General features: G+C 38.4%; 1 protein-coding gene and 1 pseudogene across 4 annotated transcripts in view; both read right to left on the reverse strand.

Annotated features, from left to right (window-relative positions):
- Positions 1-12,368, reverse strand: part of MCTP2 (multiple C2 and transmembrane domain containing 2) — a 259,714-nt gene that overhangs the window by 16,670 nt on the left and 230,676 nt on the right. For all 4 annotated transcript variants that reach the window (XM_027521361.1, XM_027521360.1, XM_027521359.1 and 1 more), the window contains one exon: positions 7,087-7,196. In XM_027521361.1, coding sequence (XP_027377162.1) covers positions 7,087-7,196 — 110 coding nt within the window. The remainder of the gene's footprint in view (positions 1-7,086; positions 7,197-12,368) is intronic.
- On the reverse strand, positions 11,346-11,473 carry LOC113880221 (annotated as a pseudogene).

A 12,368-nucleotide genomic window follows, 5' to 3' on the forward strand; every position in this document is an offset into this window, starting at 1 on the left:
AATTTCACTTTTCTATCCTGTAACAAACAGGTGGAGATAAAACCGGAAAAAAAGAGGCCGTTTAAAATAACTGAAACAAATCAAGTACTTCAGACTATATCTCACAAAAATGTGTCAAATATTTATGTATAAAACTCTTAAAGTAATATTGAAAATATTACTTCAATAAAGATAACCCAAATAGATGAAGGACTATATTACATTCATATATTAAAAAAATTTTTATCAAGATGTCAATTTTTCCCAATTAATGCAATCCTTATAAAGATCTCAATGATCATTTGCTCGTGTGCAAGTATGTGGTGAGTCATGTGTCTTTATCTGCTGGATGCTAAAAATGAAGTTACGTACCAGACACATTTGCACACACCATGTTGGATTTGCCCTCCCAACATCCTAGTCAGTGAAGTCATGTATTTTTTTCCTAAGCAACCCACAGTTTTAGTAGTAAAATGGTTAAATGTTTCACAGGTTTTAAAAAGTTTAATACACAGAAAAAGAAAGTCAAAGCAATTTTACCAATATTCATAATCATGAAAAATTTTAAGTGATTACTACAGGCCACCCGCTAGTTTAAACACATTACAGGCACTAAATCATCTAATTTTTCCAGATATGTTATGAATAGGAATTTCTGGTATGTCCATTCTACAGATGAGAACTTGAGTCAGGAGAGGTAGTAGTTGGCCACAAATCACTTCCAGTCTAAGTGACAGAGCTAGGATCTGAATCCAGAGAGCTGCTTCAAGAGCCCACACTCGGGACTTCCCTGGTGGAGCAGTGGATAATCCCCCTGCCAATGCTGGGGACATGGGTTCAATTCCTGGTCTGAGAAGATTCTACATGCCACGGAGCAACTAAGCCCTTGCACAATTACTAAGCCTGTGCTCTAGGGCCTGAGAGCCCCAGCTACTGAAACCTGCATGCCTAGGACCTGTGCTTCACAACAAGAGAAGCCTCCACAACAAGAACCCCGCGTACCACAACGAAGGGTAGCCTCTGCTTACTGCAACTAGAGAAAGGCTGAACAAAGCACTGAAGATCCAGCACAGCCATAAATGAAAATTGTAAAAAGAACCTACACTCACTGCTTATATAGTAGACATTTCAGAAAATGTAAGGAGGTCATTTTACTCATTTAATCCACTCAATATTCCTGCTTATAAAACTGAGGACTTAATTCAAAGATATTATATACTGGCTTTGCTGTTTAGTCGCTTAGTCGTGTCTGACTCTTCGTGACCCCATGGACTGCAGTACACCAGGCTCCCCTGTCTTTCACAGAGTGTGGACAAATTCTCTGGAAGTTTTATCTTCCATAATTTGCTCAAATTCATGTCCACTGAGTCGGTGATGCTGTCTAACCATCTCATTCTCTGCCACTCCCTTCTCCTTTTGCTTTCAATCTTTCCCAGCATCAGGGTCTTTTCCAATGACTCAGCTCTTTGCATCAGGTGGCCAAAGTATTGGAGCTTCAGCTTCAGCATCAGTCCTTCCAATGAATATTCACGACTGATTTCCTTCAGAATTGACTGGTTTGATCTCCTTGCTGTCCATGGGACTGTCAAGAGTCTTCTCCAACAATCACAGTTCAAAAGCATCAGTTCTTCAGTGCTGAGCCTTCTTTACGGTCCAATTGTCACATCCATACATGATTACTGGAAAAACCAAAGCTTTGACTATATGGATCTTTGTCTGCAAAGTGACGTCTTTCCATTCAAGGAGCGAGCATCTTTTAATTTCATGGCTGCAGTCACCCTCAGCAGAGATTTTAGAGCTCAGAAAATAAAATTTGTTGCTGCTTCCAGCTTTTCTCCTCCTATTTGTCATGAAGTGACAGGACCAGATGCCATGATCTTAAGCTTTTTTAGTGTTGAGTAGCTCTATATAGTTTGTTGTGATCCACACAGTCAAAGGCTTTGGCATAGTCAATAAAGCAGAAATAGATGTTTTCCTGGAATTCTCTTGCTTTTTCTATGATCCAACAGATGTTGGCAATTTGATCTCTGGTTCCACTGCCTTTTCTAAATCCAGCTTGAACATTTGGAAGTTCATGGTTCATGTTGAAGCTTGGCTTGGAGAACTTTGAAACATAGAAAAACATCTACTTCTGCATATTGACTATACCAAAGCCTTTGGCTGTGTGGATCACAACAAACTGTGGAACATTCTTAAAGAGATGGGAATACCAGACCACCTGACCTGCCTCCTGAGAAATCTGTATGAAGGTCAAGAAGCAACAGTTAGGACTGGACATGGAACAACAGACTGGTTCCAAATAAGGAAAGGAGTACATCAAGGCTATATATTGTCACCCTGCTTATTTAACTTATATGCAGAGTATATCATGAGAAATGCTAGGCTGGATGAAGCACAAGCTGGAATCAAGATTTCCAAGAGAAGTATCAATAACCTCAGATACAAAGATGACACCACCCTTATGACAGAAAGCAAAGAACTAAAGAGCCTCTTGAAGAAAGTGAAACAGGACAGTGAGAAAGTTGGCTCAAAACTCAACATTCAGAAAACTAAGATCATGGCATCTGGTCCCATCACTTCATGGCAAATAGGTGGGGAAACAATGGAAACAGTGAGAGACTTTTTTTTTTTTGGTTTTAAAAATCACTGCAGATGGTGATTGCAGCCATGAAATTAAAAGATGCTTGCTCCTTGGAAGACAAGCTATGACCAACCTAGACAGCATATTAAAAAGCAGAGGCATTACTCTGCCAACAAAGTTCTGCCTAGTCAAGGCTATGGTTTTTCCAGTAGTCATGTATGGATGTGAGAGTTGGACTATAAAGAAAGTTGAGCACTGAAGAATTGATGCTTTTGAACTGTGGTGTTGGAGAAGACTCTTGAGAATCCCTTGGCCTGCAAGGAGATACAACCAGTCTATCCTAAAGGAAATCAGTTCTGAATATTCATTGGAACGACTGATGCTGAAGCTGAAACTCCAATACTTTGGCCACCTGATGTGAAGAACTGACTCATTGCAAAAGACCCTGATGCTGGGAAAGATTGAAGGCAGGAGAAGAAGGGGATGACAGAGGATGAGATGCTCAGATGGCATCACCAACTCAATGGACATGAGTTTGAGCAAGCTCCGGGAGTTGGTGATGGACAGGGAAGCCTGGTGTGCTGCAGTCCATGGTGTCACAAAGACTCAGACACGATTGAGCAACTGAACTGAATTGAGTAGTATATAGTAGCACTAACCCTCAAAACCTTACTAGACTCTTCACTCCAGTTACCATGGAAATATGTTGCAGTGCTGGTCTTTCAAAGAACATCCAAGATTGAAGAACTCTGGTAAGTCAAAGCTTTATATCTCAAAATTAAACAATCTGTTAAGCATTTTCATGGACTTTGATGGATTTCCTGACTTGGGAGCTCTCCATTAAATCCTAAGGGAATGCCCGACTTGAACATTTCAGTTAAGGAAAACATTCAAGGAATCTCCTTCATTCATTCAGCTCTTCAGGTTCACTAACATATCCTAAGAATATCTTTGACAAAACCCACAAATAACTGTCTCAACACCCAGTAAGGTGGGAACAACTCCATTCTAGAGTTCCTCCCCCAACTGGGTACCACACTGGGTGACCTTTGTGTCAACAGAGTCGTTATCTTCTTCATTTCCTAGGCACAGAAAAAATGAAGTCCTTTGACTCTTCTATCCACAGAAACAGAGACACGGGCCACAAAAGCCTGCAGACTACTCTTTTGTGATTTACCTCACAGGATGCTCTCCGTCATGGTTTTCGCCCCAGTTTGTGAACTCACTCCCCACAGCTGGCCTTCTGCCCTCACCCCTGGTCATTCTGCCTTCATTCTCTGTCCCTTTCAACATGTAACTAAATATTCATTTGGCTGTGCTGAGTCTTAGTTGCAGCACATGGGATCTAGTTACCAGATGCGAGATTGAACCCAGGCCCCCTGTACTGAGAAAGCAGAGTCTTAGCCAACAGGCTACAAAGGAAGTCCCTCAACATGTAACTTTAGATTAAAAACAAGATACGTCAATTTGTCCTTCTGCTTGTGCTCACCTTCATCCAAACTTCACTTATCCTGCTTTCTCATCTTTTAATATTTCACAGCATGACTTCAGAGTCAGAGAAGTTCTTCCTAGAAACATGCCTTCTAAGCCTTACTCCAGAACATCTGCAAGGACGACTCCCCTGTCCTAAGTCTACCTTAATCTCATTATCTTCTCTGCAGAGAGGAGATTTCCCTAACCACTCAAGGACACTAGTGCTGTAGCCAACACTTCATAGTAACAGGACAAATAATATACATTACTCTTCTGACCCACCCTGTCTGCTGCCTGGGATAATACAAATGCCACATGCTAAGCAAATATTAGCCTGATGTATACATACATTTGAAATCTGTATACAATGAGAAGGTAATTGGAGAATGTGGAGAAAAGAAAATACCATTCGCTCCAAGTGAATACAGAATCATCAGGGTCTTCTCTGCCAGTAACAAGGGAAGCCCGCTCTGAGAGATTTAAGCATGCTTATTTATTCTCTAGCTGCCAAAAGTTGGGTAAAAGTTTTCCTGGTCCTTATGCACTGAGTTACAATGGAATTCCAACAGAGTTACACATGATGTTGCGCTTGAATGCCCAGCGGGAACCTTAAGGTCACTGCAATAATGAATGGCTGAAGAATTAATAGGAGTTGAGCCTCATGCGCCTTCCTGTGTCACAGCTGGGCAGAACAGTGCTCTGTTCATGGCTGAAAATACGTCTCGAGACATGGCCACCACAGCTGTGTTGGGCACGGCCGCCGCCAAAAGGCACTGCAGAGCTGAGGGGCTGCTTAAATCACTCTGCCCTCTTCTCATCAGACACATTTCCTTGACCATTATCAACAGCACAACAGCCACATTTGTCTATTAACAGACATGCAAGCCCGGAGACAGTCTTACCAAAGGACATGGCCTTCCGTCCTCAGCCTTGCCCCCACTCCACATCCTCTTATCTTCTTTCCTGCCAGTCCATCTCTTGCTCACTTTTTTTTCATTGACTTTCTGCATCCACTCAAGGCCCGTGTGACCTGCCTCACCTCCAGGAACCGCCACATCCGTCCCCGGTGGCACAGACATGCTATTTCCCCTCCACCTCCCTCCATCGAGCACAGTCTTGGGCTTTGAGCCTTTGCACAAAGCCACCCAGCCACTGAAGCTCCCATTCATCAGCTCTATGCCCAGCTGGCTCTTCCCATCCTTAGAGATGCTGATAAATTGTTGCTTCTTCAGAACTTTCCTCTGTCTCTCTCTCTCTCCTACATCCTTCCGGGGATGCAGTACCCATCTCCACATCCCATCTAGCCTCTATCCAGCATCATTGTTATTTTAGCTGTCTTATTAGTGTTCTTTCCCTTCATTGGAAAATAGATTCCTATAGAGAAGAAAGTGGGGAGTACCAAGACATGGGGAGAGGATTAAAAGGTACAATCTACCATGTTTAAAAGAAATAAGTTACAGGGATATACAAGTACAACACAGGGAATATACCCAATGTTTTATAATAACCTTAAATGGAATGTAATCTATAAAAACTTATTATTCTGTACATCTGAAACTAATATACTATTGTAATCAGCTATACCACAATAGAAAAACAAAACATAAAGGCAAACACACACTCACACACATACACAAAACAGATATCCAGAGGATAATGACACTATAGTATAAAGTGAGGCAGGCAGATTCAAATCCAAGCTCCATGGCTTATTCACTGTGTGATCTGGGCTGCATGTTTAATCATTCTGTGCTTCAGTTTCCTCATCTGTAAAATGCGGATACTAACAATCCTTACTCTGCAGGGTTGTTGGAATCATTTAATCCAATTTCTCTAAATAACCCCTTAAAGAAGTTGCTACATGTCAAAGACTTAGAACAGTGTCTGGCTGGCACATGACATTGGTTGGTTTCTATCGTCATTGTTAATTTGGATGCACTTCTTATTCTTAAACCAAGTCAGTGCCTGAGATTCAAACACTGATAGTTGAATGAGTGAATGAGAAATTATAGTGCCCTCTTCATCACTGCACTATTTTTTACTGTCACTTATATTTTTGCTAAGCAACTTTGAGGGTACATTCAGTAGTCATTTTTCAATTTATATGAAACCTAGAGAGATAAAGCAGACATGTATCAATATACATGATCAAAAATCCTACTACTCCTTAATTTTTCTCGACACTGCTCATGAAAATAACGTGTAAATTCAATAAAAACTCACTAAACTTGTTTAAAGATAACTTTTAACCTGCCTTTTAAGCAAAAGAAACATGTTTTCTATGCCAATAATAAATGGATGTTCAAGGGCAATTTGTTATAATAAGTGACTGAGGAAGAAAATCAGTAACCACAGAAAGTTCCACATTAGCTGTTTATATTTCCTGATGTTAACCACCACTTATTGATTTCCCTACATCTTCATGGACAAAATTTCACTTGGCTTTTAGTACTAATTTTAATCTCTTCTTTACCCATGTAATTTCTAAAAAATATGTCCTTTATGTAAAGAAACTAGAATGGCCAATAAAATAAGAACAGTAGTTGCTCTTTAGAAAGAACAATGTGGCTGATACAACTCTGGATTTAAAGTAGGGAGCAATCACTTACTATTAATAAAAAAAACCTTCTCTGTTCATGGATATCAAATGAAGACCAAGTAACACAGAGTTAACAATGCGTAAAACAAAGTAAGCAAAAAAAAAAAAAACATGAATCACGGAGAGGCTTTCTCAATTGAGACTCCATTAGAGAATTAAATCTATGTTTTAATCTATAGTTTATTACTTAAACCAGAGTATGTTTAGAATAAAAAAGGCACTATTAATAATTATGCTCAGATAACTAGCATAAATTGGGTCATGTGGTCCACCCTTGTGAAGCTGACAAACCTGAAGAAGCAACCAACCAAAGTTAAGAGGCCCAAGACTGTTGTTTCTGTTTTTTGTTTGTTTTTGTATTTTCTGATCCTACCCTCCCCAAGACCCTCCCCCTTGCTGGTCCAAGAACATGGCAGTTTTACTCCAAACACAATAATACAAATGCAGGACTTACTTTTTAATTCTTTCTCCAAAAGAGGCTAATTCCTCCAAGATGTTTTGAACAGTTGAGACAATATCCTGTACCATGTAGATTCTTTTAATTAAGCCCTTTTTCTCAGATTCCTAAGAAACATAAAAGATTGAACTCAGTTACTTCATTTTTATTGGTCTGCTATAGAAATCATTATGCCAGTATTATCGTAACCTGGTTATTAGCAACTGAGTGACTTCAGGTAATAAATTCACATTTTTCACAATTTACTTATCGGCTCCCCCAAGTTCCTGACTACTCATGAGATGTGACCACTTGTCGTGTGCAAGCATGTCCCCATCTCAATATCATGAACTGATGAAGGGAACTCCACAGAAAAAAGAAATTCATTTCCCTGTAGAGTTGCTGCTTCTCTCAGAGAATTCTGTAACTTCTTTAACTGGCAGATCTTGAGTTGCTCTGTCTTCACAAGGTTAGCTTACTTATCTCTCTTCTGTTAGTTCCTCAGAAAGGCTTGCAGCAGATAGCAATAGGGTATGTTGGACATCCAGATGATATTCAGCTGTCTAAGAATATTATCCTTACTCTGATTAAAGAACACTTAAAATGCATTTTCCCACGTTAGGTTGTTGTTGTTCAGTCGCTAAGTTGTATCTGACTCTTTGGGACCCCACGGAATACAGCACACCAGGCTCCTCTGTCCTTCACTGTCTCCCAAAATCTGCTCAAATTCATTTACACTGAGTCAGTGATGCTACCTAAGCATCTCATCCTCTGCCATCCCCTTGTCCTTTTGCCTCAATCCTTCCCAGCATCAGAGTCTTTTCCAGTGAGTCAACTCTTTGCATTAGGTGGCAAAAATATTGGAGCTTCACCTTCAGCATAAATATTCAGGGTTGATTCCTTTAAGACAGAATGGTTTGATCTCCTTGCAGTCCAAGGGACTCTCAGGAGTCTTCTCCAGCACCACAATTTGAAAGCATCAATTCTTTGGCGCTCAGCCTTGTTTATGGTCCAACTTTCACACCCGTACAGGACTACTGGAAAAAACATAGCTTCAACTCACAGACCTTTGTTGGCCAAGTGATGTCTCTGCTTTTCATATGCTGTCTAGGTTGGTCATAACTTTCCTTCCAAGGAGCAAGCATCTTTTAATTTCATGGCTGCAATCACCATCAGCAGTGATTTTGGAGTGCAAGAAAATAAAGTCTGTCACTGCTTCCACGTTTTTCCCCTTCTATTTGCCATGAAGGGATGGATGGGACTGGATGCCATGATCTAACCATGTTAGGTAGCCAATGCTTATAAAACTAATCTTGAAATCACTCACATGTTGGATAAAAGATGATTCCCTAAAGAAGGGCATTTTCACACTATATCTTATATTCTGATACCATATTCTAGTTCCCTTATGAACTCTATTGTAACTGGGATTTAGTTACTAACTTCTTATCTCAGGCCAAGCTGAGTCACTGTAGCTGTTACATCTAATATGTAATACCTAAAATCACAAATAAACCTAACAAAACTTATTTTTTCTACCTAAAATTTTACTTAGGTTAGAATTATACTAAATTATCTTCTAAATCCAAGAGACAATTTCTATAATAATCTTCTTTGCAACAAAATAAAAAAAAAATCATTCTCATCTTGTATTCTCTGTTCCATCAAAGTGGACCCATGGATGGAGGAAGGAAAACATACTACCTCACAGTGATTTCAATGACTCGTTGCTGCTACTGCTAAGTCGCTTCAGCCGTGTCCGACTCTGTGCGACCCCATAGATGGCAGCCCACCAGGATCCCCCGTCCCTGGGATTCTCCAGGCAAGAACACCGGATTGGGTTGCCATTTCCTTCTCCAATGCATGAAAGTGAAGAGTGAAAGTGAACTCGCTCAGTCGTGCCCTACTCTTAGCGACCCCATGGACTGCAGCCTACCAGGCTCCTCCGTCCATGGGATTTTCCAGGCAAGAGTACTAGAGTGGGGTGCCATTGCCTTCTCTGAAAATAGCCTCTGGGTATATTAAAATTTTTTTTCACTGTCATATCATAAATACATGAAGGTCGTCTGCTGGGATGGCCTGAGTAATGTCTCACCATCTGTTCTGCACCCATTTATCCAATGATCCTGTATAGTAGGCGGTCATACTCATTGCTTCCTCTTGAAAAGTCAAACTTGCAAGACATTTTCACTTTTTTCAATCCAGTTTTCTTATTTCCCTTACTCTCTAATTCTTCAAGTGGTTTGTATTAAAACTGGATATACTGCCAGAACAACTTAATTCATGTTCAGCAATCCACCAACATCTATTAATGGGCACAGTGGTGAAAACCCATCTCTGTCTGCTACAGAAATATTCACGTTTTTAAAGGAGGATTTGGAAGCACCAGGGAATTTGACCCAAAGGGCAAAAGTGGCTTCCTCTTTTCAACAGCATAGAATTTAGGTCAAAACAATTTTTTTGGAAAATGACTCAAATTTCTATGTGGCTCCATTTCATAACAATTTCCTACTTTAGTTGACTGATTTTTTTTTCTTCCTCTTGAAACACCCCAAATGCAGAGATTCTGGGTTAGTACAACAAAATAATAAATGATTCTCACAAGATTCTCTCACTTTTTAATGAATTTGATGTTTTAGTTTGAATAATCAGTATTTAAAGACTAAGCTAAAAATTTCACTGTATCTAGGGTAACAAGATAATTTATGAACCATATCTGTATACTTTTAAGAGTAAAAGTAAACAGGACTATGTAATTTTTGAAGTATCTCTCAACTGACAACTCGCTTTATTGTATTAGTGGATCTATAAAATTATTTCATTTTAGTTTTCATAACGACATTGTTTCAAGATAAAAACATATATTTTACATACATAAGAACAAAAGAAACTTGCCCATATTATGTCAATTGTAAAATGATACATGAGAATGATTACTCATTCCATATATTCATATATTTAATTGGTTTTCTAGTTATAGCTGTTTATAGTCCCATGTCAAAATTACTTTTCCACAAACGTAACATTATCTTTAATGTCATCTTTTCACTTACATTTCATAAAATTGTTCTTACCTATCTTCAGAGTTGCACTTAATCATTGTTAAATTGATACATTTAATTGACTCTACTGTAGACCATAATTTTAATTACAAAAATACTTTCTCTCCAGGGACTGAGGTACTTTGAAAATTCACAATAAAAATATGATACATGATGAATATTCTTGATTCTGTTTTTAAAATATTAAAATCTGTATATATTTCAGCCCAAATAATTTCAAAGTCACTATATTCATTCATATGAACTTTATCAAACTTTTTTTAAAGATAAAACTCTAAGTAAGTTGTCTGTATAATTTTTCAAATTCTTCTAAAGTTGAAATTCTTCAAATTTATGCTGAAAAATAAGTGGCTTCTCAATTTCCTTCCAATCCTGGGTAGAATTTATATTTATCCTATTAAAAATCAAAAGTTTTTTTAATCCCACAAACTGAGATAATCCAAAGTGTAACTTGTAAATTTAAACACCAAATCATGCATAGGATCTCACCTTACAGATTGCTTTGTGTTGAATATCCTTTGCTTTTGTAAAGAAAAAAAAATCGTTATTTTTGCCAGTTCTTTTAAAATTGATTTCTATCTACTAAAAGCTCCCAAAGATGAAGTTATTAGAATCTTCAGTTATCAAAAATTTTGATTAAAAATTTTCCAACTGATATGACGAAAATGCAACAAACACTGAAAAGATTTCTTTTTTCCCCCACATGAGTTCAATAGCTTTGGAGAATGTTTAAGTTGACTGAGAGTTCATCAAAGGTTTCAAACACTCTTAAAAGCAGACTGATAGATGGATGACTGGCAGCAAAAAGAAAGTGCACACAGCCATGCTGAATGAAATGTATTTTTATATCTGACATACCTTTGCCATGAAAACTTTGCTGTTGCTATCCCAACTCTGTATATATAAAATATTTATAAATGTGGACACTACAGCTGCTAATTCAATTGGTGGTGCATTATCACTTGTCTGTATGCAATCGTGGATAATAGGGTACCATGATCTATCACTTGTAAATTTATGCTTCAAAGATCCATTCAACTTACATGAGTATCTTATTAGCCATGGTGCTATGCTTCATCAAAATCTGCATTCATATTATCACTATGGAATTAAATAACCCTCAATGCTACACGTTCAAAATAAATTTACAATAGCATTCCTGATGTCAGAGATTTCATTTTTTGTAAAACTAACTTGTAAAAGCTCTATTTTGATTCCATACAGTGGATGAAAAAATATAACATTTCAGGTTGCCACAGCAGGGTACTGGAAAAGTTTTCAATTAGCAGTAATCACCCCTCAGATAAACCTCATTGGCTACAATATTGCCACTGTGCAAAGCTACAAGACTTCAGAATTAACTTACTTGATATTGTCTGAGTCATTTGATGGCATGCTGATAAGACTGGCATCATTTGACTCTTCACAGGGTCTTTGATACACTGATGCTACTGAAGTGAACCTATTAACGTGTACCTTGCCCTTTCTCATACATGCATAAGGAAACTTTGGAATGGAAGATGAGGTAAGTGTGGAAGAACAGTCATTTGATCTAAACGAAAAGTCATGCTGCACACAAGGATGTGTAAACACATCTTTTGGGCTATATAATTTAAAACCATGTTTCCAGAAGTGGTCTTCTAAAAATAACTATTGACAGTTGAAGACTCTTCAGCAGGTTTGCAATTTAAGTTTACATGTATCAGTGATGTGATCATGGTCACAGTGGTAGACAGGAAATGTGAATAAGTTCATCAACAATTATCTTGAAACATGGATTATCAGTACTTGATTATCATTATTCATTAAACATGCAACTCTTTATTATTTACTCACTGAAAAAGCATCATCAAGAAGTAAAACAATGTGCAGATTTACTAAAAATAAAGAGTGAAATAAAACATCATAGTAAAAATGTGCAGACTATTTTTTATTCTCCTATCCACAGGACTGGTTAAATTCTGTATGTATTTACTATATATCAATGCTATAGCTGCTGTCGTTTCCGATCTTTCTCATCACTGAGCACTCTGACCTGGCTGCTTGGACGTTTTATGCATCTCACTGGCCCTGGGCAGTGACCTTGCCACCACAGGCTGGCACACTGGGGTCATCACATACTTCTCCACAATTGCCTAAGAGCACTTTGTCTTATCAGGGACCACTCAAAAGCCTTCCTTTAAAGCTAAGTTTTATTTAGAAAGAATCAGGAAAATAGATGGGTCATCCCTGCTTGGA

The sequence above is a fragment of the Bos indicus x Bos taurus genome, chromosome 21 (genome assembly GCF_003369695.1).
Source record: "Bos indicus x Bos taurus breed Angus x Brahman F1 hybrid chromosome 21, Bos_hybrid_MaternalHap_v2.0, whole genome shotgun sequence".
NCBI classification, from domain to species: domain Eukaryota; kingdom Metazoa; phylum Chordata; class Mammalia; order Artiodactyla; family Bovidae; genus Bos; species Bos indicus x Bos taurus.